Source organism: Schistocerca piceifrons, chromosome 3, assembly GCF_021461385.2.
Source record: "Schistocerca piceifrons isolate TAMUIC-IGC-003096 chromosome 3, iqSchPice1.1, whole genome shotgun sequence".
Lineage (NCBI taxonomy): Eukaryota > Metazoa > Arthropoda > Insecta > Orthoptera > Acrididae > Schistocerca > Schistocerca piceifrons.
The window spans coordinates 702,065,613-702,088,892 of NC_060140.1; the positions used below are offsets into that span (position 1 = coordinate 702,065,613).

The 23,280-nt window shown below is 38.2% G+C and overlaps 1 protein-coding gene across 1 annotated transcript in view; it reads left to right on the top strand.

Annotated features, from left to right (window-relative positions):
* Positions 1–17,025, top strand: part of LOC124789815 — a 119,334-nt gene extending 102,309 nt beyond the window's left edge. Inside the window, exons 2-5 of the mRNA XM_047257297.1 lie at positions 1,382–1,534; positions 9,938–10,075; positions 16,094–16,225; positions 16,375–17,025. Of these exons, the coding sequence (XP_047113253.1) occupies positions 1,382–1,534; positions 9,938–10,075; positions 16,094–16,225; positions 16,375–16,458 (507 nt within the window). The 3' untranslated portion in view covers positions 16,459–17,025. The remainder of the gene's footprint in view (positions 1–1,381; positions 1,535–9,937; positions 10,076–16,093; positions 16,226–16,374) is intronic.
* Positions 17,026–23,280: the final 6,255 nt, after the last annotated feature.

The following is a 23,280-nucleotide window of genomic DNA, read 5'->3' on the forward strand; positions in this document are numbered from 1 at the left end:
TTTCATTTATTATCATCCTTTTCATCATTTATATGACATAGGAAATAATTAAAATAGACTTTGCATACCCCAATAGAATATGCTTACCTATTAGGAATCAAAGTAATTTACCTTCAAAAAATAATTGGTGAACCGCTATAACTACTTTATTTCCTGGATATTTCATTCTTGGAGCATGATGTCTTTAAACACACCAAATCAGCTACCAGTACATCAATAACAGTAATTTAAAATTGGGTAAAACTCTGAGGAAACCCACTGCTGTTCATGTTGTATATTAATGGCTTTTGGATTGGATTGTTTGGGGGAAGAGACCAAACAGCGAGGTCATCAGTCTCATAGGATTAGGGAAGCACGGGGAAGGAAGTCAGCCGTGACCTTTCAAAGGAACCATCCCGGCATTTGCCTGGAGCGATTTAGGGAAATCACGGAAAACCTAAATTAGGATGGCCGGACGAGGGATTGAACCATCGTCCTCCCGAATGCGAGTCCAGTGTGCTAACCACTGTGCCATCTTGCTCGGTATTAATGGCTTTGCAGCCAACATTAATAGTAACATCAAACTTCTCTACATGATGTAGTTTTCTGTAATGAAATGGTACCTGCTATCTGAAAAGTATTGCACAAATATTCAGTCACATCTTGATGAGATTTTGAGGTGGTGCAAGGATAGGCAACTCACTGTAAATGCTCAGAAACATAAAACTGTGCAGTTCACAAAACAAAAAATTTATGTTATGATTACAGTATTAATGGTTTCCAATTAGAATCAATCAATTCATAGATATGCCTGGGTGAAATTGGAGGGATATAAAAAGGAATGGTCAAATAAGCTCAGTAGAAAATAAAGCAAATAGCAGACTGTGGTTCATTGGTAGAATATTAGTGAGATGCAGTTTGTCTACAAAGCAGACTGCACAAAACATTTGCTTGACACAGCCTAGAATACTGCACAAGTTTCATGTTTTCATATTTCTAGTAACACTTTAAAATCCAATTTCTTTGCTCCAAGGACAAGTTTCCAGCCATCTTGTTATCTACATTCCATTACTGGCAACAGAAAATATACAAAATAAAAATAAATGAATGGCTACACACACTAGTCATGAGAGCACCAAATAAACACAAGTGGATCACATTATCTTTAATACCCCCTCAGTTATTTAAGTTCAAACAGTGTAAACCCCTAATGTGTTCATTTAATTTCACATTCCACTACAGTGTTGACCTCAGGTATTTGTATGGCATGACCAACTCCAGTTAATTTTCTCAGGAGCCAATAAATCTAAAAAATTACCAAACATTCCATGCATTTATTTCGAACATGTAACTATATTAACTCATTAAATCATTTATAAGACATATTTCCATTTTATTACAGATGATGGGTAACATGCATGTCTGTGTGTTGTGCCTGAGCATTTACTTCTGTTTTGTGTCATCAGTTCCAATACAAAACAATGATCTCACATTGGAACCTAGAATTGATGAACAAAAACAACAGCTGATACAAAACAAAATAAAAAGAAGCCAGGTAAGAACTAACTGTGCTAAGTCGATGCATATAATAGATTATTACTCAAATGTTCATTATATTACCTCTTGACTTGCATCCTCTTATATTAACAAACCAGTTTTCAAAAAAATATATCATGAATGAAAACTTATTTCTTAATAGAATCTTCAATGCTACACAACACTTACTTTGTTGTTTACCTTATTTGACTGAGAATTCACTGTAAGAAAGTGTAAAACTCTGACAAAACAGATAATACCGTTATTTATCTTCAGGAGTAAAAATTCCAGTACTGCTTAAGAGAAAATAAAAGAATTATTCCTAGTTTTTGGAACAGTTTCCTGTGTCATCATGAAGGAAATAGGAATGAGATGGAATTTTTTTGAAATAGGCACCAACTACTAAGAACCTAGGATTAGAGATGCACACCTGTTATGAGGATAAGGGGAGACAATTATGAAATGGGAGAAGTCAGTGTGGCTTGGAGTAGAAGGCAGTACACTGGTAAGCAATGTGCCAACTTTAGTGCTCAGATAATAGGACAGTTTGAGAAGTAAAGATGTACTGAGGGAAAGATAAATGAGAAGTGGAATACTTAGTGCCATTTAGAACCAAAAAAAAGCAGAAAAGGAAATGGAGAAAAACCAGGAAGACAGAGGGAAAAATGAAAACAAAATACAAAGAAGAAAAAAGAGAAAGGGAAGAGAAATATAGGAAAAAATAAATAAGGAAATGCAGTTAATGAAAAAATATAAACAAATAAATGAGTGGGTTAAGGTTGGATTTTTGGAGGGTGGGTGGCTTGCAAGATACAAGGATACTTTGGAGTGCAAGTTCCTATCTCCAGAGCTCAGGAGGATATGAATGACTCATGCCATATAGCAGACACTAATGTCTCTTGCATCATACTGTGGAACATGCTCAGCATCTGAGTGCTGGATGCCCTCAAGGTAAACAAATCTGCTGTGTTGCATCAGGCACTCAAACAGTTCAGTGGTCAGTACTCCTATATGAAAAGCTCTGAAATGAATACATATTAGTTGGCAAATAACATGTTTATTTTCACACGTTGTTCTTCCTTTTACGTTGTTGTATTTACCACTAGGGAAGCTGTAGTGAGTTTTTGGTGGTTCAGTTCATTTGACAGATTTAACAGCTAGAATTACTTCAGGGTAGGGACCTCAGGTAGGGATGATAGACTAGGAAGAATAACATATGGTTGGACAAGGTTTTTACAAATGTTTGGAGCAAGATGGAAGATGGCAGTTGGTGGTATATTCTCACATCTAGCTGATTCTTGGACTTAACCCTCATTAACAAACTCCCCATCCTTACTTCCCAATCTGTCCTTATATTATCTTTTGTCTGAAGTTGGCATAGGGCTTATCATAGTATAATCTTTAACCTCCTTCTCTTTATGGTCTCCCTTGAACTCACAACAGCATAGTAATTCTGATAATTGGGTCTGAGTGACATGAACTGTCTTTCCAAAACTTCCCAAACAATCAATCTTCTCTCCCTGAGGGAGAAAGTACCTATTCCAAAATATAGAAATATATCAACAAAAATAATCAATTTTTGAAAATATAATGTAATGGGACAGATAAAAAATCTGCTTGGTGAAGCAGCAGCAAGAGAACACACATATAAAAGGTACTACATATGTGAGCTTTCAGAGCCAGTGGCTTCTTCTGGCAGAAGGGTTGAAGGAGAAAGAAGAAGGGTGAAGGAAAAGGATTGGTGAGGTTTGGGAAACAGGGTAGAGTTTGGAAAAGTCACCCAGAACCCCAGGTCATGGGAGACTTACCTGATGGATGAGAAGGAAAGACTGATCCTTTTTATGTGTCAATTAGTGTATATATTCACAGCATAAAATCTTACATCCTGTAGGTAAGTACTGACAGACATTCTGTTTCATTATTTAATTTTTCAGATTTATTAAAATGTTGGTATTCCATAAATCCTATCATGAAGGACAGCTCTTGGAATGTGATATGTCAAGTTATACATAAACAGGCTGAAGCAAAAATTTCAGCCTACTTCTGTGTCTCTCCGTGTGTGTAGGAAAGAAGTTTCTTTTGAATCAGCTATTGCCCTTTTTTATATTACTCATCTAGTGTTTTTGTCTAGTACTTCTGTTAAGCATTTTTCTAACTTCACAAATTTCAGGATGTGGTATCAGTGGTTTATGTACTAGAAAAGTTGCTTTTTGATATGATGAAAGAAAAAACAGTCTTGGTTGCATTGGCACAACACCTTTATTGACACATATCATCCTTCTTGAGCATCATAGAGAAAAATGAAAGAAAATACTCATCAGGATATGATCCCATCCTGCACAGCACTACTGGAAGTTAAAAGATTTACTAGGGAACTTACTGTAATATACTGGAAATTTTGTATTTGTCACAGTTGTGTGGACATGCTAAAGTATACTGCTGTACAAACAAATAAAGAGTGTTTACCTACAATAGTGTTACCAGTAAAATGGTTATAATAACAATAGTAACACCAAACATAATGTGTTACTTACTTCATCATAGCAGCTTAGTGTGTAATCCAAGTTAGCATATGTGGCAGCTACTTGACCATCAAAGAAGGGCAGCACTGCCTGCCCTAAATAACAGATACTGACATAAAGTGCCATCATACATTAACCCCATTACTTGAATTCAGATTTATGCTTCCTTTTTTAAAAGTAAAGATTTGCAGTAAGTATAGGAAATTTTATCAATTTCTGACAGTAGGTCTGAAGTATTGTTAAGAAGCCATGCAATGTGCTGTCAACTGACAGAGGAACAGTATGCTTTGCAGGTGAACTTGTAATTCTGACTGGAATGAGTTATTGATTACTGTACAGATTATGCTATATGGTTTCAAGACCTGTGAGTGTGACCTTAAGTCAGATCTGCTTTTTCAATTGACTCCAGTGTATTTAAAGAAAGGACTGCAGTGAGAGTAACAATTTTCTTGTGAGCATCCCTGCACCATAGCTCTCAATAGCTGGATTGTAGGTACATATGGAGGTCCCTACAGGTGTGGTGAATGCAAATTTTGCAGTATATTACAGTAAGCCCTCTAGGAAATCTTTTAACTTCCAATATAGCTCTGCAGGACAGGACCATACCTTGATGAACACTATTTTATTTTTGTTATAGATATTCTGATGATGCACTATAAGGGCAAAACATGTCAATAGAAATATTGTCTCCACTGCAATGAAGACTGTTTTCCTTTCAAAATTTTACCCATGGTTGCTGTACTAAATACGCCATGGAGAAGGAAGAACTGCATTTGACATGAACTTTACCGTTAATCAGGATTTACATCCCCAAGTCCAAAATTGTGGTAACTTATAGAAGTCCCTAAAAATATATTCTTTTAATTTATTTTTTTATGTCTGAGGAGCTCCAATTTGCTACCATGTGTTTATTGGACCATGTTAAGGAATTTTGCACTAGAATATAAGATTCCGTTCTTACACCTAGCAAGGTACAGAAGCCTACACCCAAATTATTTTTAAATGTGAATATCATTATGCATTCTAAATTTACTCTTATTATTTGCCCATAATACCATTAAGGAGTAAAACATATTGACATACAAATGTACAAATCCCAAGTTCCTGAAGAGACTTCAGCAGGAGGCTTGGTCACTACTGCATGCTTCTGTAGAATAAATAGTATTTCCCCTTGTTGAATTGCTCTAACGAGTTATTCTAAAGGACAGTATCAGCTGAAAGTACACTAAATACGCTAGCAATTCTATTTTCAGGTTAACAGACAGAACATTTAAGTGTAAATAAAAAAGAACTGAGCTTCTCATTAAATTTACACTAGCGCAGGTGCCACCTCAGTTTGTTATACACCTGAATGTGCGGGAATTCTACATACAGAATTTCGTTGAGAGTATGCCTATTATTCTCTATTTCTGATATCTGTAGGTAAATTTTATTTGTCTGCAATTGCATTAGATAAGCTCTTATAAGATTCAGAATTAAGATGTTTGCTGTGAACCACATGGCAACCAGTTCCACTCTTCTCCTTACCATATCAATACATGCATATTATCAACAAACACCTCAATTTTTGAAATTAATCCTCAAATACCTTTCATAAATCACTTAGGCCTATGTGTCTCAAGAATATGAGAGGACAAATTAGGGGTTGGTATGTTGATAGACACACAAACAAACACAAACACACACACAAAATTCAAGCTTTCGCAATCCACGGTTGCTTCATCAGGAAAGAGGGAAGGAGAGGGAAAGATGAAAGGATGTGGGTTTTAAGGGAGAGGGTAAGGAGTCATTCCAATCCTGGGAATTAAGATTTCAGAATTAAGATGTTTGCTGTGAACCACATGGCAACCAGTTCCACTCTTCTCCTTACCATATCAATACATGCATATTATCAACAAACATCTCAATTTTTGAAATTAATCCTCAAATACCTTTTATAAATCACTTAGGCCTATATGTCTCAAGAATATGACAGGACAAATTAGGGGTTGGTATGTTGATAGACACACAAACAAACACAAACACACATACAAAATTCAAGCTTTCGCAACCCACGGTTGCTTCATCAGGAAAGAGGGAAGGAGAGGGAAAGATGAAAGGATGTGGGTTTTAAGGGAGAGGGCAAGGAGTCATTCCAATCCTGGGAATTAAGATTTCAGAATTAAGATGTTTGCTGTGAACCACATGGCAACCAGTTCCACTCTTCTCCTTACCATATCAATACATGCATATTATCAACAAACACCTCAATTTTTGAAATTAATCCTCAAATACCTTTCATAAATCACTTAGGCCTATGTGTCTCAAGAATATGAGAGGACAAATTAGGGGTTGGTATGTTGATAGACACACAAACAAACACAAACACACACACAAAATTCAAGCTTTCGCAATCCACGGTTGCTTCATCAAGAAAGAGGGAAGGAGAGGGAAAGATGAAAGGATGTGGGTTTTAAGGGAGAGGGTAAGGAGTCATTCCAATCCTGGGAATTAAGATTTCAGAATTAAGATGTTTGCTGTGAACCACATGGCAACCAGTTCCACTCTTCTCCTTACCATATCAATACATGCATATTATCAACAAACATCTCAATTTTTGAAATTAATCCTCAAATACCTTTTATAAATCACTTAGGCCTATATGTCTCAAGAATATGACAGGACAAATTAGGGGTTGGTATGTTGATAGACACACAAACAAACACAAACACACATACAAAATTCAAGCTTTCGCAACCCACGGTTGCTTCATCAGGAAAGAGCGAAGGAGAGGGAAAGACGAAAGGATGTGGGTTTTAAGAGAGAGGGTAAGGAGTCATTCCAATCCCGGGAGTGGAAAGACTTACCTTAGGGGGAAAAAAGGACAGGTATATACTCGCACACACACACATATCCATCCGCACATATACAGACACAAGCAGACATATATGGAATGTTTCCCTCTATTTTTATATATATAAAAAAAACCTAATTTGTTGACACTTAACTCCAAATGTTTTAGTTTCCCTTGTCACGATCTCAGAAAATGGAAACAGAGTAATTATTAAAATATAAGTTAATTTCAAAATGCCATGATTGCTTTAGTAGAGCATGTATTCAGAATTCAGATTACAAGTTTCGGCAAACTATGTTGCAGTTTATGGATCTTATGCACTACACTTCAAAGGATGCTCTGCTAAAGTGATCATGGCATTCTGAAATTTGCTTTTGTTTCCATTTCAATCTAGATCACATCCAGAGTGGAATACTGTCAATTGTTTATTTATTTACTTATTTATTTATTTATTCATCCATAAACAAATTTCTTTGTATGGATGTCATCATTATACATGCATATGTACATTATTTTGTCACATAAGATAATGAAATACAAGCTATATATAATAAATTCAATATATAAATATGTACATTACCCCTTAACTGCTCTAGTGGGGTCCCGGAGAACCCCAGATGATAGAATACAATACATAGTATGTGAATGGAACAACAGATGGCACCTGTGTTCTTGGTAATCCTCAGTGAAGTGCTTCCTTTTAACGCGAAGTGTTGAATGTGGTGTTTCCAGTATTATTGTGTGAGATAAAGAAAAAGTGGTCTCAGAATACTCCACCAGAGTATTAATATAAGTTGTTTTGGACTATCTCAATTAGTGTTTTACGCGACTGAAATCTTAGAGTACTTCGAAAACAGCACACTTTCCATGATATCATTAATTGTTAAGGTTATGTGAGTATGAATGCATTATTTTCCAGAATGACATCATTGAAGTCATTAGCAGATGATGAGTTGGAAAGAATAGTGAATGATCCTGCATTTTTGCAATCTGATGAGGAAACCACAGCAGATGAGGATGAATTTATACTAAGTGATCATGATTCCACATCTGAAGCTACATCAGAAAGTAGCTGTGAAGAATCAGATGAAGAGGCATGTATTAGACCTTCCGCTGACATATATTTTTTTGTAAAAAAGCGGTGCTACAAGTGGTCAAAAGAAGCTCCTCCTACGACTCGTACCCGTGCTCACAATATAGTTAGTCATCTTCCAGGTGGTAAACGTGAAGCAAGAACGATTGATTCAACTGACATATTATCTGCTTGGGAACTGTTCATTAGTGAAGATTTATTGCAACTAATACTCACCAATACAAATGTCAAGACACATGACATGTCAAACAAATACAGAGCTCCTAAGCCAGCATTCATAAAGACGCTAGATATAATAGAACTGAGAGCATTTCTGGGTCTGCTTTATTTATCTGGAGTAATGAAATCCAATCACAAAAATGTTGTTGGACTTTTTGCTAATGGTAGAACTGGTCATGATGTGTTTCGAGCCACTATGAGCGTTCAGAGATTTTTATTCATTTTGTCTTGTTTGTGATTCGATTGTGCTGCTACAAGAGATGATAGGAAGGCTGATGACAGACTTGCAGATATTAGAGATGTGTGGGAACTTTTTATAGACAAATGTCAAAAGTATTATACTCCAGGAGCGTATGTGACAATCGATGAAATGTTAGTACCCTTTCGTGGTAGGTGCAAATTTCGCATGTATATGCCCAAGAAGCCAGCCAAATACAGCCTCAAAGTTATGTGCCTTTGTGACTCACGAACATTCTATTTATGCAATGCATTTGTTTACATAGGAAAAGGGACAAATAAAAGTACATTATCAATCCAACACAGGATGTTTTGAAATTAATAACACCAATTGAGGGAAGCAATAGACATGTGATAGTAGACAATTGGTCCATGTCACTTGAACTCTGTGATCAACTAGAAGCCAAAAAGTTGACTGTCTTAGGCACTCTAAAGCAAAATAAACAGCAGAGCCCAGAAGAATTCAAACCAAATAGAAAGCGCCCAGTAGAATCTGCATTATTTGGGCATAACGAAGGAAAGACAATTTGTTCTTATGTTCCTCAGAAAGGTCGAGCTGTTGTGTTGCTTTCATCTATCCATCACGATCAGAAAATTCGTACTCAACAGAAAAAACCTGAAATGATCATTGATTACAATGCCACAAAAGGAGGAGTGGATGCACTGGACCAAATGTGCGCCAACTATTTGTTATCACGGCGAACATGCAGATGGCCAGTATCTGTATTTTATGCCATTCTAAACATAGTAGGACTCAATGCTGCTGTCTTGCTTCAGTGCACCAAACAACTTGATAAAACAAATAATATAAAAAGAAGAGAATAGCTACAAAAGCTTGGAATGGATTTAGTAAAGCCCCATATACAATGCCGAGATGTCCAACCCATTTCTCGTGAACTGAGAGACGTTGTTAAACTTGTTGGTACTCCTCTTACCTCCACATCTTCAGAGACAGAACCCATGAGGAAAGCAAGATGCTACATGTGCGCAAGAAGTGTGGATAAGAAAACCAAATAGTGTGTGAAAAATGCTGAAAACATGTTTGCCCCAACCACAGATTTTCAGTGTGCCAAAATTGTTTGTAATCATATCTCAAATATGTAAAAAGGTTTATAATATTCAGCGATAAAATTTCAATTAAAAATAAAATTTCCTTAAATTACAGTTTCGTTTTTCTTATTGGGGTACTCCAAGACCCCACTAGTGTATGAGCATTTCACTAGAGTAGTTAAGAGTTACACACACAATTTATCATTGAATTACATAATGCAGAAGAACCTGCTTGTATACAGGGTAGTTATTCTTGTCCAGCTGAATTTGTGGTAGCACAGTTTCAATAGCAATAATATGATCGTACTATCTTAAACTGAATTAATACATATGCTTTTTAAAGGGCAGTGTGCTGTTTCACCATACATAGTAATTTATCTGCCTAAAATAATTAAGATACAGTATATGATTTTGATTAGTTATAGAAGTATATCAGATTTCCTAGTAAAGAGGATGTTAATGTTACAGAGCATTGTTGGTGATCTACTAACATCTCTGGGTAAGAATTTTGCACCTCAAGATCCAGAGATGGCAAAGTTTGAATCAGACAGCCAGTCCAAGAAAATGTTTTCTGCAGTTCAGTCATTCCTTATCAATGTACTGAAGGTATACATACATATAATATATATCAACAACTTTTACAGTAAAGCTAATTTATGAAATACCTTTCTTGTTAAAATAAATTGAAGTTATTGGGAAGTCTTGAAATTATTAGGTAATCTTATAAACACACAAAATGTGGCAAAGGGCTTTCAGTGAGGAATCAGGCTGATTGACAAGAGTGAAGGTTCAAAATCTGTACTCCAGAATTTATGGTGTGTTTGTGCAGTCAACATGCACCATTTAGAAGTGCTTCATAATAATATAAAAAAAGGTACAAATCTTCACACTGAAACCACTATCATACAATGTGGCTGAAAGCCTGTATATTGTTAAAGTTATAAAGAAGAGTATTCAGCTGAGGTGTTGATCCCATTTTTATGCACAATATTTTTAGATCAACTGAGTCTTGTTATCAAGTGCTGCAACAGTGTTGGTATGCATATTCACTGGCTGGTTGGAGATCAGGCAACAAACACCTGAAACAGCAACAGCTTGCAGCACCAGAGGAATAATACTGGGTCAGTCGTAAAAATATTGTGCATATAAATGGAAATCAATAAGTCAGTTGAACACCTAAATGCATACCATTAATCAATCTTGCCAATAAATCCTGAGAGATTATAGAAGATTTTTTTTAATGAAATTTTAAGCAATTTTCCATAAATGGGTTTAACCCTAAATTTGGAAAAAAGCAGTTGTCAGAAACAGAATGCTTTCAGTTAACGTAGTGTACCAATAATAAGAGTAGAATGGTTTAATTATATTAATGCATGGTTTCTGTTCATTTGAACATGTCTGAAAAACAGAAAGATGACCTACAGCTGTAACTGAAGGTGGAGGAGAGAGAAAGGAAATGAAAGAGAAGGAAATGGTATCAGCTGCGTTGGAACTTTATGGAGAATCAGCAGCAATGAGTGAAAATTTGTGTTGGACAGGGACTTCAACCTGCAATCTCTTGCTTACTAGACAGTTGCATTAACCACTGTGCCACCCAATCACAGTATTTATAGATAATGCATGGACTATTTTCACATCTTCCCCGGCCATCCCATCTAGCACCACCTATCCCAGTCAGGCATGCATTTTTGCTCAAAACTGCTGATTCCACATAAAGCCCCAATGCAGCTGATATAATTAGTTCCTTTCCTTTTCTACCCTCAACTTTCAATTTACAGAATGTTTTAGGTTTTGAGTTTGCATATCGGTGAAAAGTCAGAGAAGATATTCTAAAAAATTTAGGTTCATCTATTTCTATTACCCTTCTTCAAAAACATTCCTTATTCTCAGCAGTGTCAAAACTGATTCCACACATTCAAGAATACTATGCTAACAAAAGGAGACAAATGTCGAGTAAGAGGCAGAAATAATTTCCTCATACCTCTATCACAGTTTCCAGTCTAGATCATAATTTGTTTTCTATGCTTCTAAAATGACAGTTTTTGGCCTTAAGCTATCACCAGATGTCTTGAATGACACAAAATTTACAATTACCATCTTTCAAGAAATGTAAATGAAACATAGAAAAATAATAGTGAATCATAACCCCTCAGCAAAAATCTTCTGATACAAAGTATATCATCACTGGTGAAGAGTTCTCGGGCTTCCAGACAGGTGGCAATGTCTTCAAACTGCGACGTTTCAACAAGTAACATACACATCATCTTCTGGCGAAGTGCCAAAACTTTGTGGATGCTGGTTCCATTATGCTTGTGGTGTGCCCCCCACCACCTGGCTGTGGGAGGCTGGATCCAGAGGAGCCGGTGGGTGGGGTGGAGGGGGAAGCGGATGTGCCATTTGTGTCTCCATCAGAGCATTCCGATCGCGTCTTGCAAGCTGGATAGTTCTTGGTGTGTTCACAGCATATTGTGGCTAATGCTGCATTCCAGGTCATGCTAAGTTGATAACCTTCATCCTTGTTCACAAGATTCTTGTGGACCCGTATTTCTATCAATTCTTTAATGATGCTGTCCCAATAGCTCCCAGCTCAGCACAGCAGCCTGGTGTTCTTGAAATCAAAGGTGTGATTTTCTTTAATGCCATGTTTAGCTGTAGCAGATTTCTCTGTCTGACCAAGTCGGATGTGTCTGATGCGTTCCTCACCCCTTTTCAAGATGCAGCACTGCGTTTGTCCAATGTATTCACAGGCAATGCAATATATGCTAGGTGTGTTGAGTTTTAGTGGGTCTTTAGCTGAGCCCAGCAGCTCTTTCATCTTTGGCAGTGGTTGGAAGATAGTATTTATGTTTGATTTTCTCAGTGGCCTCCCAATTTTGGCCGACAGGGGCCCCAAATATGGCAGAAAGGTGAGTTTTTTGTTATCTTCCTCTTCTTCTTCCTGTTCCTGAAATTTGTCAGTCTGTCTCTTCTTGAAGGCCCCACCAATTTGTGTTTCACTGTACCCATTTTTCAAAAATACCTCTCTTAGGTGGTGTAATTTATCTGAAAGGCTTTCTTTGTCACAAATGACCCGTGCCCTATGTACCAAAGTCGTCAGTACTGACTGGCATTGTGCCAGATGGTGGCAGCTGGTTGCATGGAGGTACAGGTCTGTGTGCATCTTCTTTCTATATACTGAATGGCCCAGCGTGCCATCTGCCTTCTTCCTAATCAGTATCTCCAGGAATGGAATACAGCTATTCTCCTTTACTTCCATTGTTAAGATGAAATTCTCATGTATGCTGTTTATGTGGTCCATAAACTCCTCCAGTACCTGCCTTCTGTGCCATCAAATCATGAAAGTATCATTGACATAGCGGAAGAAGTTCCTTGGTTTAGGTGAACAGTTTGTAGGGTCACCTCCTCAAAATGTTCCATATAAAGATTTGTCATCCCTGGAGCAAGGGGAGATCCCATGGCCACTCCATACACTTGTTCATAATTCTCTCCATTGCACTTGAAGTAAGTGGTCATAAACACATATTCAAAGAGCTTCATTGTTCCAGGCTCAAAGTGCTGATTAAGGAGTGCCAAGGCATCTTGTATAGGTACTTTCCTGAACAAGGATGTGATGTTGAAGCTCACGAGTAGGTTATCTCTCTGTATTCGGATGTTCCTCAGTATTCTCATGAAATCTGCAGAGTTTTTCACATGATGACTGCAGTGTCCCTCCAGTGGTTTTACAGTGTCGCCAGTCCATAACTGTGTGAGTTGATAGTGCCCAGAATCATCCATAGAGGTACCCCTTCTTTGTGAATCTTGGGCAATCCATGCAGGCACGGTGTCGTTGGTGCTCTGGGATACAGTTGTTTCTTCACTGTCTCTGGTAGATCTGAGTCCTTCAGTAGCACCACAGTTTTCCTGGTCATCATTGAGGTAGGGTCCTTGTTGAGTTTCCTGTAGGCTGGGTCTTGCAGCAGAGAGCAGATTTTCTGTTGGTAGTTGACCATGCAAATCAGCACCATCGCATTTCCCTTGTCTGCTGGAAGCACCCTGGTGTCAGCATCATCCCTCAGCGCATGGATAATCCCCGCGCAGTACTGTTGGCTTTCAGGAGCTGTGACTTGTCAATGATCCTGCAGGTCTCCCTTTGGATCTACTCAGCTTGGTAGGCCCTGAATTGCTGCCTTTATGCTGCTGATGATGTCCTGTTCTGGTATGGTCCATGGTACAGGTGCAAAGTTCAACCCTTTAGTGAGGACAGATGTTGTGGCTGCATCTAGCACCATATCTGTCAAATTTACAATAGTTCTGGTGCTATTTGTCACCTTCTGGGTCGACTGATGAGTATGTCACTCATTCAAACATCACAGTTTGAAGACACCACCACCTGGCTGGATGCCTGGAAACTCTTCACCAGCTGTATGCGCTGGGAAAGTATACATTCACATTTATATCATCACTGTTACACCATGTATATTGAGGAGGTAGGTTTACAAGTGCTCAAGTTATATGCACAGAGACACACATTTATGTATAATGTATTGTTTTAGAAGAACATAAGCAAACACTGGGGTTCAAATCAACCTTAATGAAGAACAGCAATAAGTAAAACTACATATGTAAAATGGTACATGGAAGAGACGAAGAAACTAGTACTCTTACCTAATATTATTTAGGGGCCACTGGGACAATGCAGAAAAGCCACAACATGATGTGGCATAGACCTGACTAATGTCTGAAGTAGTGCTGGAGAGAACTGACATCATGAGTCCTGTAGGGCTGTCCATAAATCCTTAAGAGTATGAGGGGGTGGAGATCTCTTCTGAACAGCACATTGCAAGGCAGCCCAGATATGCTCAATAATAATCATATCTGGGTGGTTGGGTGGCCAGTGGAAGTGTTTGAACTCGGAAGAGTGCTCCTGGAGCCACTCTGTAGCAATTCTGCATGTGTCGGGAGTCGCATTGTCCTGTTGGAAGTGCCCAAGTCGGTCAGAATGCACAATGGACATGAATGGATTCAAGTGATCAGACAGGATGCTTATGTACATGTCACCTGTCAGAGTCATATTTAGATATGTCAGAGGTCCCATATCATTCCAATTACACACACTGTGCACCATTACAGAGCCTCCACCAGCCTGAACAGTCCCCTGCTGACATGCTGCATCCATGGATTCATGAGGTTATTTGAATACCCTTAAATGAGACTTGTCCAACCAGGCAACATGTTCCCTGTCATCAACAGTCCAATGTCAGTGTTGATGGGTCCAGGTGAGGTGTAAAGCTTAGTGTCATGCAGCCATCAAGGGTACATGAGTGAGCCTTCAGCTCCCTAAGCCCATATCAACGATATTTCATTGAGTGGTTCACTTGTTGACACTTGTTGATGGCCCAGCATTGAACTCTGCAGCGAAATGCAGAACAGTTGCACTTCTGTCACACTGAACGATTCTCTTCAGTCATCATTGGTCCTGTTCTTGCAGGATTTTTTTCTGGCTACAGTGATGTCAGAGATTTGATGTTTTAATGGATTCCTGATATTTGCAGTACACTCATGAAATGGTCGTATGGGAAAATCCCCACTTCATCGTTACCTCAGAGATGCTTTGTCCCGTGCACTGACAACAACACCACATTCTAACTCACTTACATCTTGATAACTTGCCACTGTAGCAGCAGTAACTGATCTAACAACTGTCCCAGACACTTGTTGTCTTATATAGGCATTGCTGACCACAGCACTGTATTCTACCTATTCAGTATTGATGTGGGTACAAAAAAACAGGCATGCAATGCCAAATGATCATCTATCAGTTGTAGTAGGGAAATGTAAACACATAGTTTCAGCAGAAAACAATTATGTTTACTTTATTTCCCAAAATTTTGTATTTGGAAGCAAACATGAGCAGAAAGTGAGCCTCAACTAAGAGACTAATAATCTGACATTTACTAAACACTCTGAGCTGTACTGATTGACGCTGCTGGACTATATATGCTGCTTGCTGTTATCATCCAACCAACACAACGACACCAAAAAGATACCATGGAGGAATTCACAAGATGATATTAGCAGAATCATAAAGTCATTTGTATTCAAATTCATAATTTTTTACTTTGTCTTAGAAGTAGTGTAAATCTTTAACAGCACTTTTAATACTGGTGTCCACCCAATATATTTAATCAGTTTCATTTAGTTCTCACTATTATGGCTTTAGATAACACCTAACATATTCATTTAGTTTTACTTTGTTTTTGTTATGTTTAACCAGAAATTTTAAACATTAATGTTTTCATGCCAATTTTATCATCCTGGCTGAAGTATACAGGGTGGTTGGAAACAGTCTGGAAAGCTTGTTAGGGTGTAGCAGGGTAGGTTGTGCTGAGACATAATTGTTGTCAGTTGTTCGCATAGCATAGATGATAGCCTACATCTACATTTCTACTCCGCAAGCCACCCAACGGTGTGTGGCGGAGGGCACTTCACGTGCCACTGTCATTACCTCCCTTTCCTGTTCCACCCTTAGACTTCAATTTATTATGAAAAATATTTGAGCTATTTGCTAAGTAAACAATTTTTAATCATATCAGATTTATCTGCAAGGCATAAAATAATATTACAGTACTCTGAACTTTCTTACAGCCTCAACCCATAGTTGATACCATAACAGAAGAAGAAAAGTATGGGAATGACGGTGAAAAATTTGCAAGAGTTGGCAGAACTTTGGTAGGAGGAGCTGAGACACTTACTAATTTCTTTGCATCTGTAGTTGATGTAAGTATTTTCATTGTTCTATTTCCACTAAACTATAGAAGGACATTTCCTTGATAAGAAAAACAATTTTTATAGGGGAACAGTAACATAAAACATTTATTTTGTGGATCTATGTTACTTACTTAATTAACAGACTTCTTTTTTAACAGGTGCCAATGAATGTGTTGAAAGGATTCACCAGAAAAGCTTCAACTGTACTAAGTGGAATTGGGACAAAGCTTGTAGGACTATAAGATTGTGTCATTTATCTGTTGTTGATGCACTAAAAAAAGTTCACAATATATATAATTTAACCAAAGGCTGTCATGTCACATATCATATACTGATCATACTGTCATGTGAAACATATCTGTACAAACAGCTGTAAGAGATACATGCACAAACAAATGTTAGAATTATGATTCTTTTTGGGAAAATGTTATCAGATGTAAAATATGGTCCTTCATTTCAGTTACAAAAAAACTGAATGAATGTTTGTGTAATCAAATGACTGAAAGAGTAACTACCTGAGAATATTAAGTTGACGAGTCATATAGTACAGAGGGAAATGGAAAGGTGGTTTCCAAGTGTATGTCCTCTGAGACAGAATTATGGTTTTCATGCTACTCATTTGTAACTGCTGTCATCTTCCTACTTCTTTTGCTTTGTCTATAACTCCTCAAAAAAATGTTCAATTACAAAAGACTGAGAATCAAGAGTTTGTCTTTTGTGTTTATATTGTATACATCATGATTCCAACAGTGATTTATACAGAATTTCTAACAAGTTGCAAATGTTGTTACTTATGTCATTACAATTTAAATTTTAAAATTTCATGTACAAATGCAATGTATAGTAGTTTTAATATATTTATGACTTACAGTATTAAAAAATTGTTTAACACTGAGACTGCTTTTATTTTCTTCTGTTAATTACTGAGTTCCTGAAATAATTAAAAATATGGTAATGGAGACTGCAAACTCACTCTCTACTTGACAGAATATATTGTCCGCCATCTCACTGTGTTTACTGTGTGTCGCTTTTCCCTGAGTTTATTATGACTGTTTCTCAATTTCACTAAGATTTCTTTTCAAGACACAACTCTGCAGGACCAAAACTGCATATCTCCCAGAGTATCCACATTTTGAAAAACAAACAGAGAAACAGGCTTAACACTGTAAAAGACAAACAGCACCAGTAAAATGGTTAACTAAGTTCATGAAAATTAGAGGTTGTAACTATCTACACTGATAAGCAAAAACATTACAGCCACTGACCTACTATTGGCATAAACCCATGCAGGTGACGTAATGATCACCTGGTGAAGTATGACTGCTAATCAGACACATGCATTGTGCAATGTAATATCAGTGAGTGTGTTGTCCATGTGTAGAATGGGAAAGGAATGCAATATATCTGGGTTTGACCGAGGGCAGATTGCGATGGCCCAGAGGCTCAGCATGCACATCTCAGAAACTGCACAACGTGTTGGGTATTTAGGAGTGCTGTGGTGAATGCCTTCAACATGTGGCAAAATCAAGGGGAAACCACACCCAGGCATCATGAGGTTGGGCTGCCACTCCTCAGAACAGATGTCAGATGTTGTAGGCCGGGAATATTGGTAAAACAGGACAGGCAGCAAACTGTGGTGGAATTAACATCAGACTTTAATGGTGGGCAGAATACAAGTATATCTGGTTACACAGTGCACCAAACACTCCTGTGGATAAGCCTCTTTAGCCAATGACCCACTCATGTGCCAATGTTAACAAATGGCATCAGTAACTATGACAGAAATGAGCATTTGACCATCAGCACTGGACATTGGAGCAGAGGAATACTGCTGTTGCATGATCAGATGAATCCTAATACCTTCTTCATCATGCTAATGGGAGGGAATGGATTCATCATCTTCTAGGGGAACAGCTCCTTGACACCTGTACTGCAGGACAGAGACAAGCTGACGGTGGCTCGCATGGGCATACATTGGTCCAGTGGGCATCCATGGGTCCATTAGAGCTTCTGCAAGGCACCATGTGGGTGAAAGAGTATTGTACACTGGTTACTGAGCACACACATCCCTTCATGACATAATGTTTCCTGATTGCAGTGGCGTTTTTCAACAAGATAATGTAGCATGCCACAATGCCAGAAATGTAATGGAGGGATTTAAGGAACACAATAGTGAGTTCCAATTGATGTGCTGGCCCCTCAACTCATCAGATGTGAACCTGATCAAAAACATAGGGGATGTGCTTGAACATGGTGTCAGAACTCATCACACCCCCACCCCAGAATTTACAGGAATTAGGTGGCTTATGTATGCAGATGTGCTGCCAGCTCCCTCTAGTGACCTACCAAAGCCTCATTGCTTCCATGTCATGATGCATTGCCACTGTTATCAATGCCAAAGGTGGACATACCAGCTATTAGGTAGGTATGTAAGCAGAGCAGACAAGGATGGGGTATCACCCTAAAAAGATATGGGCTGCAAATGGAGAAATCCATTTAGATGTGTGACTTTGACAAAGGGCAGATTATTATTACTCAGAGCCTGTGAATGAGTACTTCAAAATTGGTGAAGCTGATCAAACATTCACCTGTTCCTGTTGTGAGCATCTATGGAGAGAGGTAGGAAGACAGTGTAACTACCACTAAGTGCTAAATGGTTGGATGTTCATGGCTCTTCACAGAACATAAGGTTCAGAGACTAGCCTGCTCTATAAAGTAGGATAGATGGTGATCTGTGACATCTGTGTCAGAGGAGCACAATGCTGGAGCATGCACAAGTGTTCTGGAGCACACTGTACATCACACATCATTGAACATGGAGCTCCACATTAGACCACCCCTATGTGTTCACTGTTGACCCAATAATGTCATCAGTTATGACTGCAGTGGGCTTGGGACTATAGGAATTCAACTGCTGATCAATGGAAACATGTTGGCTCTTCAGGTGAGCCACATGTTTACTGCACTAAGTCACTGTTTGTCGCCATAGCTCCCTTCATCGAGGTGAATGGCACCTCGAAACGTGCAGCACATCATGGATGCAGGCTGGTGGGAACAATAATATGGTATAGGAGACAATCTCCTGTGCTTGCATGGGACCTGTGGTAGTAATTGAATACATGCCGCCTGGAAACAGCTGCAAACCAACTGCATCCCTTCATGCCTGATGACTTCCCTGATGGCAATGTCATCTTTTAACAGTATAATTGTCCCTGTTTTGGAGCCAGAACCACGCTACAGTGGTTTGAGGAGCTTTGTAGTGAACTCAAAGTAAGTCCTATGGAAACTGTCTGTGTAACTATCAGATGCCATTACCACGTACACGAATCATCAGCCTTTTATTTAGATGAATTACGTAACCTGTGCATAGGCATCTAATGCCACATACCTCCACAAACCTATCAACAAACTTTCTGATCCTTGATATGCAGAATCAGTGATGTACTTGATTCCGAAGATGGACAAACAAGCTATTAAGCAAGTGGTCATAATGTTGTGGTTCATCAGTGTATCCACACAGGGTGAACATTAACAAAACTGACAAACTGCAGGATTGGATTCCTGACTGGAAATAGAGGAAAAAAGGCCCCATGAACATGTGTCTGGAACTGCATTGTTGGCATGGTAGATGGTGGAGAAAATGTCCTACGAACATGTGTCTGGAAATGCATAGTCGCCACAGTAGATGGCACTCGTGAATGACAGCTCCTCTGACCACATCTCATGTGTTCCTTGTGTGTTCTAGGCTCAGTGATTGATGCAGCATACTGTAAGCAACAGAATGGTCTGGTATTCATGTCATGAGTAAGCCAAGATGGTGTCTGTGTATGGCTAAGCAGATGGAAACAGTCAAGAGGCAGAACCCGGTCCTCCAAATGTGGTGTACACACAGTCCGTCACCTCCCTGCACATTCATCTGTCTGAAATGACCCATGGTCGCACAAACGCCAAAAAGGGCTTCATACATCATGTTATGTGGCTGGTGTCTGTGGGGGTACTTGTTTTAGTATAGCATAGCCGTGCTGCCTCTTGACCATTTCCATCTGCTTAGGCATATACAAATACCACATCGGCTTGTTGACATGAATACTACACCATTCTGCTCCTTACAGTACACTGCATCAATTACACAGCCCGTTACACTGAAGGAACAAATAGCACTTGCCCAGAGAAACTTTCATTCATCAGTGCCAACTATCATGGCATTGATGCATTTCCGCACACTTGTTCATAGGACCTGTTTTCCTCCATTTCTAGTCAGAAATCTGTCCCTGCAGTTTGATGGTTTTATTAATTATCACTCTGTGTGTGTGTGTGTGTGTGTGACACTTAAACATCTGACCTGCTGCATAGGAGGAAACAAGCATTAATGGCTTGCTCTTGCTGCATGTACTCGGAGGTACTAACACACCTAAAAACATCTTAATTGTAATTTCTATAATTATTAGTCTGCAATACAATATCCTCTCAAAATGTGGAAAGCAAAAAGCCAGCAGAATACGACTTTTTTTTTTACAGTGTTAAAGATGTAGAAATGCTCATAACACTTAAGATATGCAATTTAGAGCCCATATTTACTGAATTTACAGCGTTATTATGATACACCTTGTATAAACAGGGTGGAGTGTGAGTCACATAAGATGTAACACCCCTTTTATTTTGTGAACAGTTCGAGGTATTGAAATGACGCTTATGACAAATGATACTATGCTAAGGAGCACATAGTATGGTGTGTGATAAACACTCTTAACTATTGCATTTATTGGGATATTGAGGCAAGTATTATTTTTTTTAAATAGATTGATTAATTTTTCCTAACAGCATCCAAAAGCACTCGAAAAGACTATTACAGTGATACAATGCTTTTTAATGTTGTAGTTTAAACTTTCACAAAAAAATATGAGAAATATTCTGAATATGAAAGGCAAGTCAACCAGAATGAGCTCTTGTCTTGTATATATGCTCATGCCAGCCTACATCATTGTATCAAGCGTTTCAACTGTTTACTTGTCTGCAATGCAGAATTAGCAGGAACTGGGGTCATTTCTGCTTCAGTATTACATGCATGCTGACATTTACACCAGTGAGGAGACATCAGCAATGCTACTTTTTTATGGCAAATGGTAGAGATGTATTGCCAAGGAAAGTGGGATCACCTGGAGGAGTGTCATCCACATTTTGAATCAATGTAATTTTCACCCTTATCATCCGTCTCTATATCAGGCACTTGGAGGATGTGATTTTGAAAGCTGTATAGACTTCTGCTGGATTTCTCCTCATCACTTAGAAGATAACACTACATTTTCTCCAATGTGTGCTCTTTACCAATGAAGCAACATTTATGAACTACAGTAATGTAAATTTATGAACATGTACTAATGGGCAACTGAAAATCTACACTGGCTTCATCAGATACAACAAGTGTAAACGTATGTTGCAGTACCATAGGAAATTCCTTTGTGGGACATTATTTAATCCCAGGGATGTTAAATGGAAATATGTATCACCACTTTCTTATAAATTGATCTTCTAGAAGACTTACCCTTTTATAAGCCACCAAAAAATGCATTCTATCATGAAGCCCCAACTACACCAGGTGCCACCAAATTATTTTTACCACAGCATAGAAAGGGAATATCATCCATTGTACTTTCATCTGTTCCTCTATCTCTCAAGTGGTGACTTTAAATGTGCCTTCGAGTTCATAGTACACAATTTGAGTTTATACTTAAGAAAAGTGTAAAACTCCATTTCATTAATAAAAGCATTTATTTTGTGACTGACATGTTGTCAGTCATTTATTAAAGTCTTTTATAAGCTATGAGAATAGCTATTTAAAAGTGTAAAAGTTACTGTATCATGAGGAATATCTTCATAGGACTAACCCTGGTCAGTTTAGTGACCTTTCTTATCTACTTCTACATCCATATCTAAATCTGCAAACCATTGTAAGATGTGTGGCAGAGGGTACATCCCACTGTATCAGTTATTAGGATGTTTTCCCATTCCATTCATGTATGAAATGTAGGAAGAATGATTGCCTAAATGCCTCCATGTATACTGTAATTAATCCAGTCTTGTCTTTATGGTCTCTATGGGAGAATACATATGAGGTTGTAATACATTCCTAGAGTCATTATTTACAGATGATTCTTGCTTTATAAGTAGAGTTTCTCAGGATAGTTTGTGCCTATCTTAAAGAGTCTGCCAGTTCAGTTTCTTCAGCATCTCTGTGACAAACTCCCACAGCTCAAAAAAACCTGTGACCATTCATGCTGCCCTTCTCTGCATACATTCAATGTTCCGTATTAGTCCTATTTGGTATGTGTTCCATACACTTGAGCAACATCCTTGAATGGGTTGTATGAGTGATTTGTCAGGATTCAGGATTCATTCATATCTTTGTGCATCATGTACCATAGATCGCCCCAAAAATAAGAACCTTCAGGCATGCTATAGTTCTTGTACATCATACTTGAATATGTGCAGTGGGCATGGCTGTCAGTGTGCTACATTCAAACATTGCCATTGGCATCTGCATGGGCAAGTTTCTATGCTTGTGTGCTTGAATGTGGATTAATAAACTCTTGTCCATTGTGGTTGCTCTAGTAATTGTGTCTTACATTAAAACAAGGAATGTAGAACAAGTCAGAGCTAAAGTAACATTAAACTCACAGAAACTTAATCTGTACACTGTATTACAAATATACTATACTGCTTAATACTATTTACACTCATACCACCCAAATTCAACTAGGCACATTATGAAGAAAGCCTCTACTTTGAGAAAAAGCTGCTGATTCCTCAGTTTTATTTAACTACTGCTGTTTATGTACTGTTAGTAGCTTAATATTTTCTTGATTACAATGGCATTTTTCAAAGAATATATTTTATCTCCACGAATGTTGAGTCCTGTTCACAGCACTTTGTTACTTTTCATACAGATTTATAACAAACGCTGCTACTTTTCATGTAACTAATAGTCCAAAGTGTATGCTAAATAGCCAACAATTATTCAGGACTTGAAAAACAATGCTCACATTAGTTATGGCAGTAACATCTTA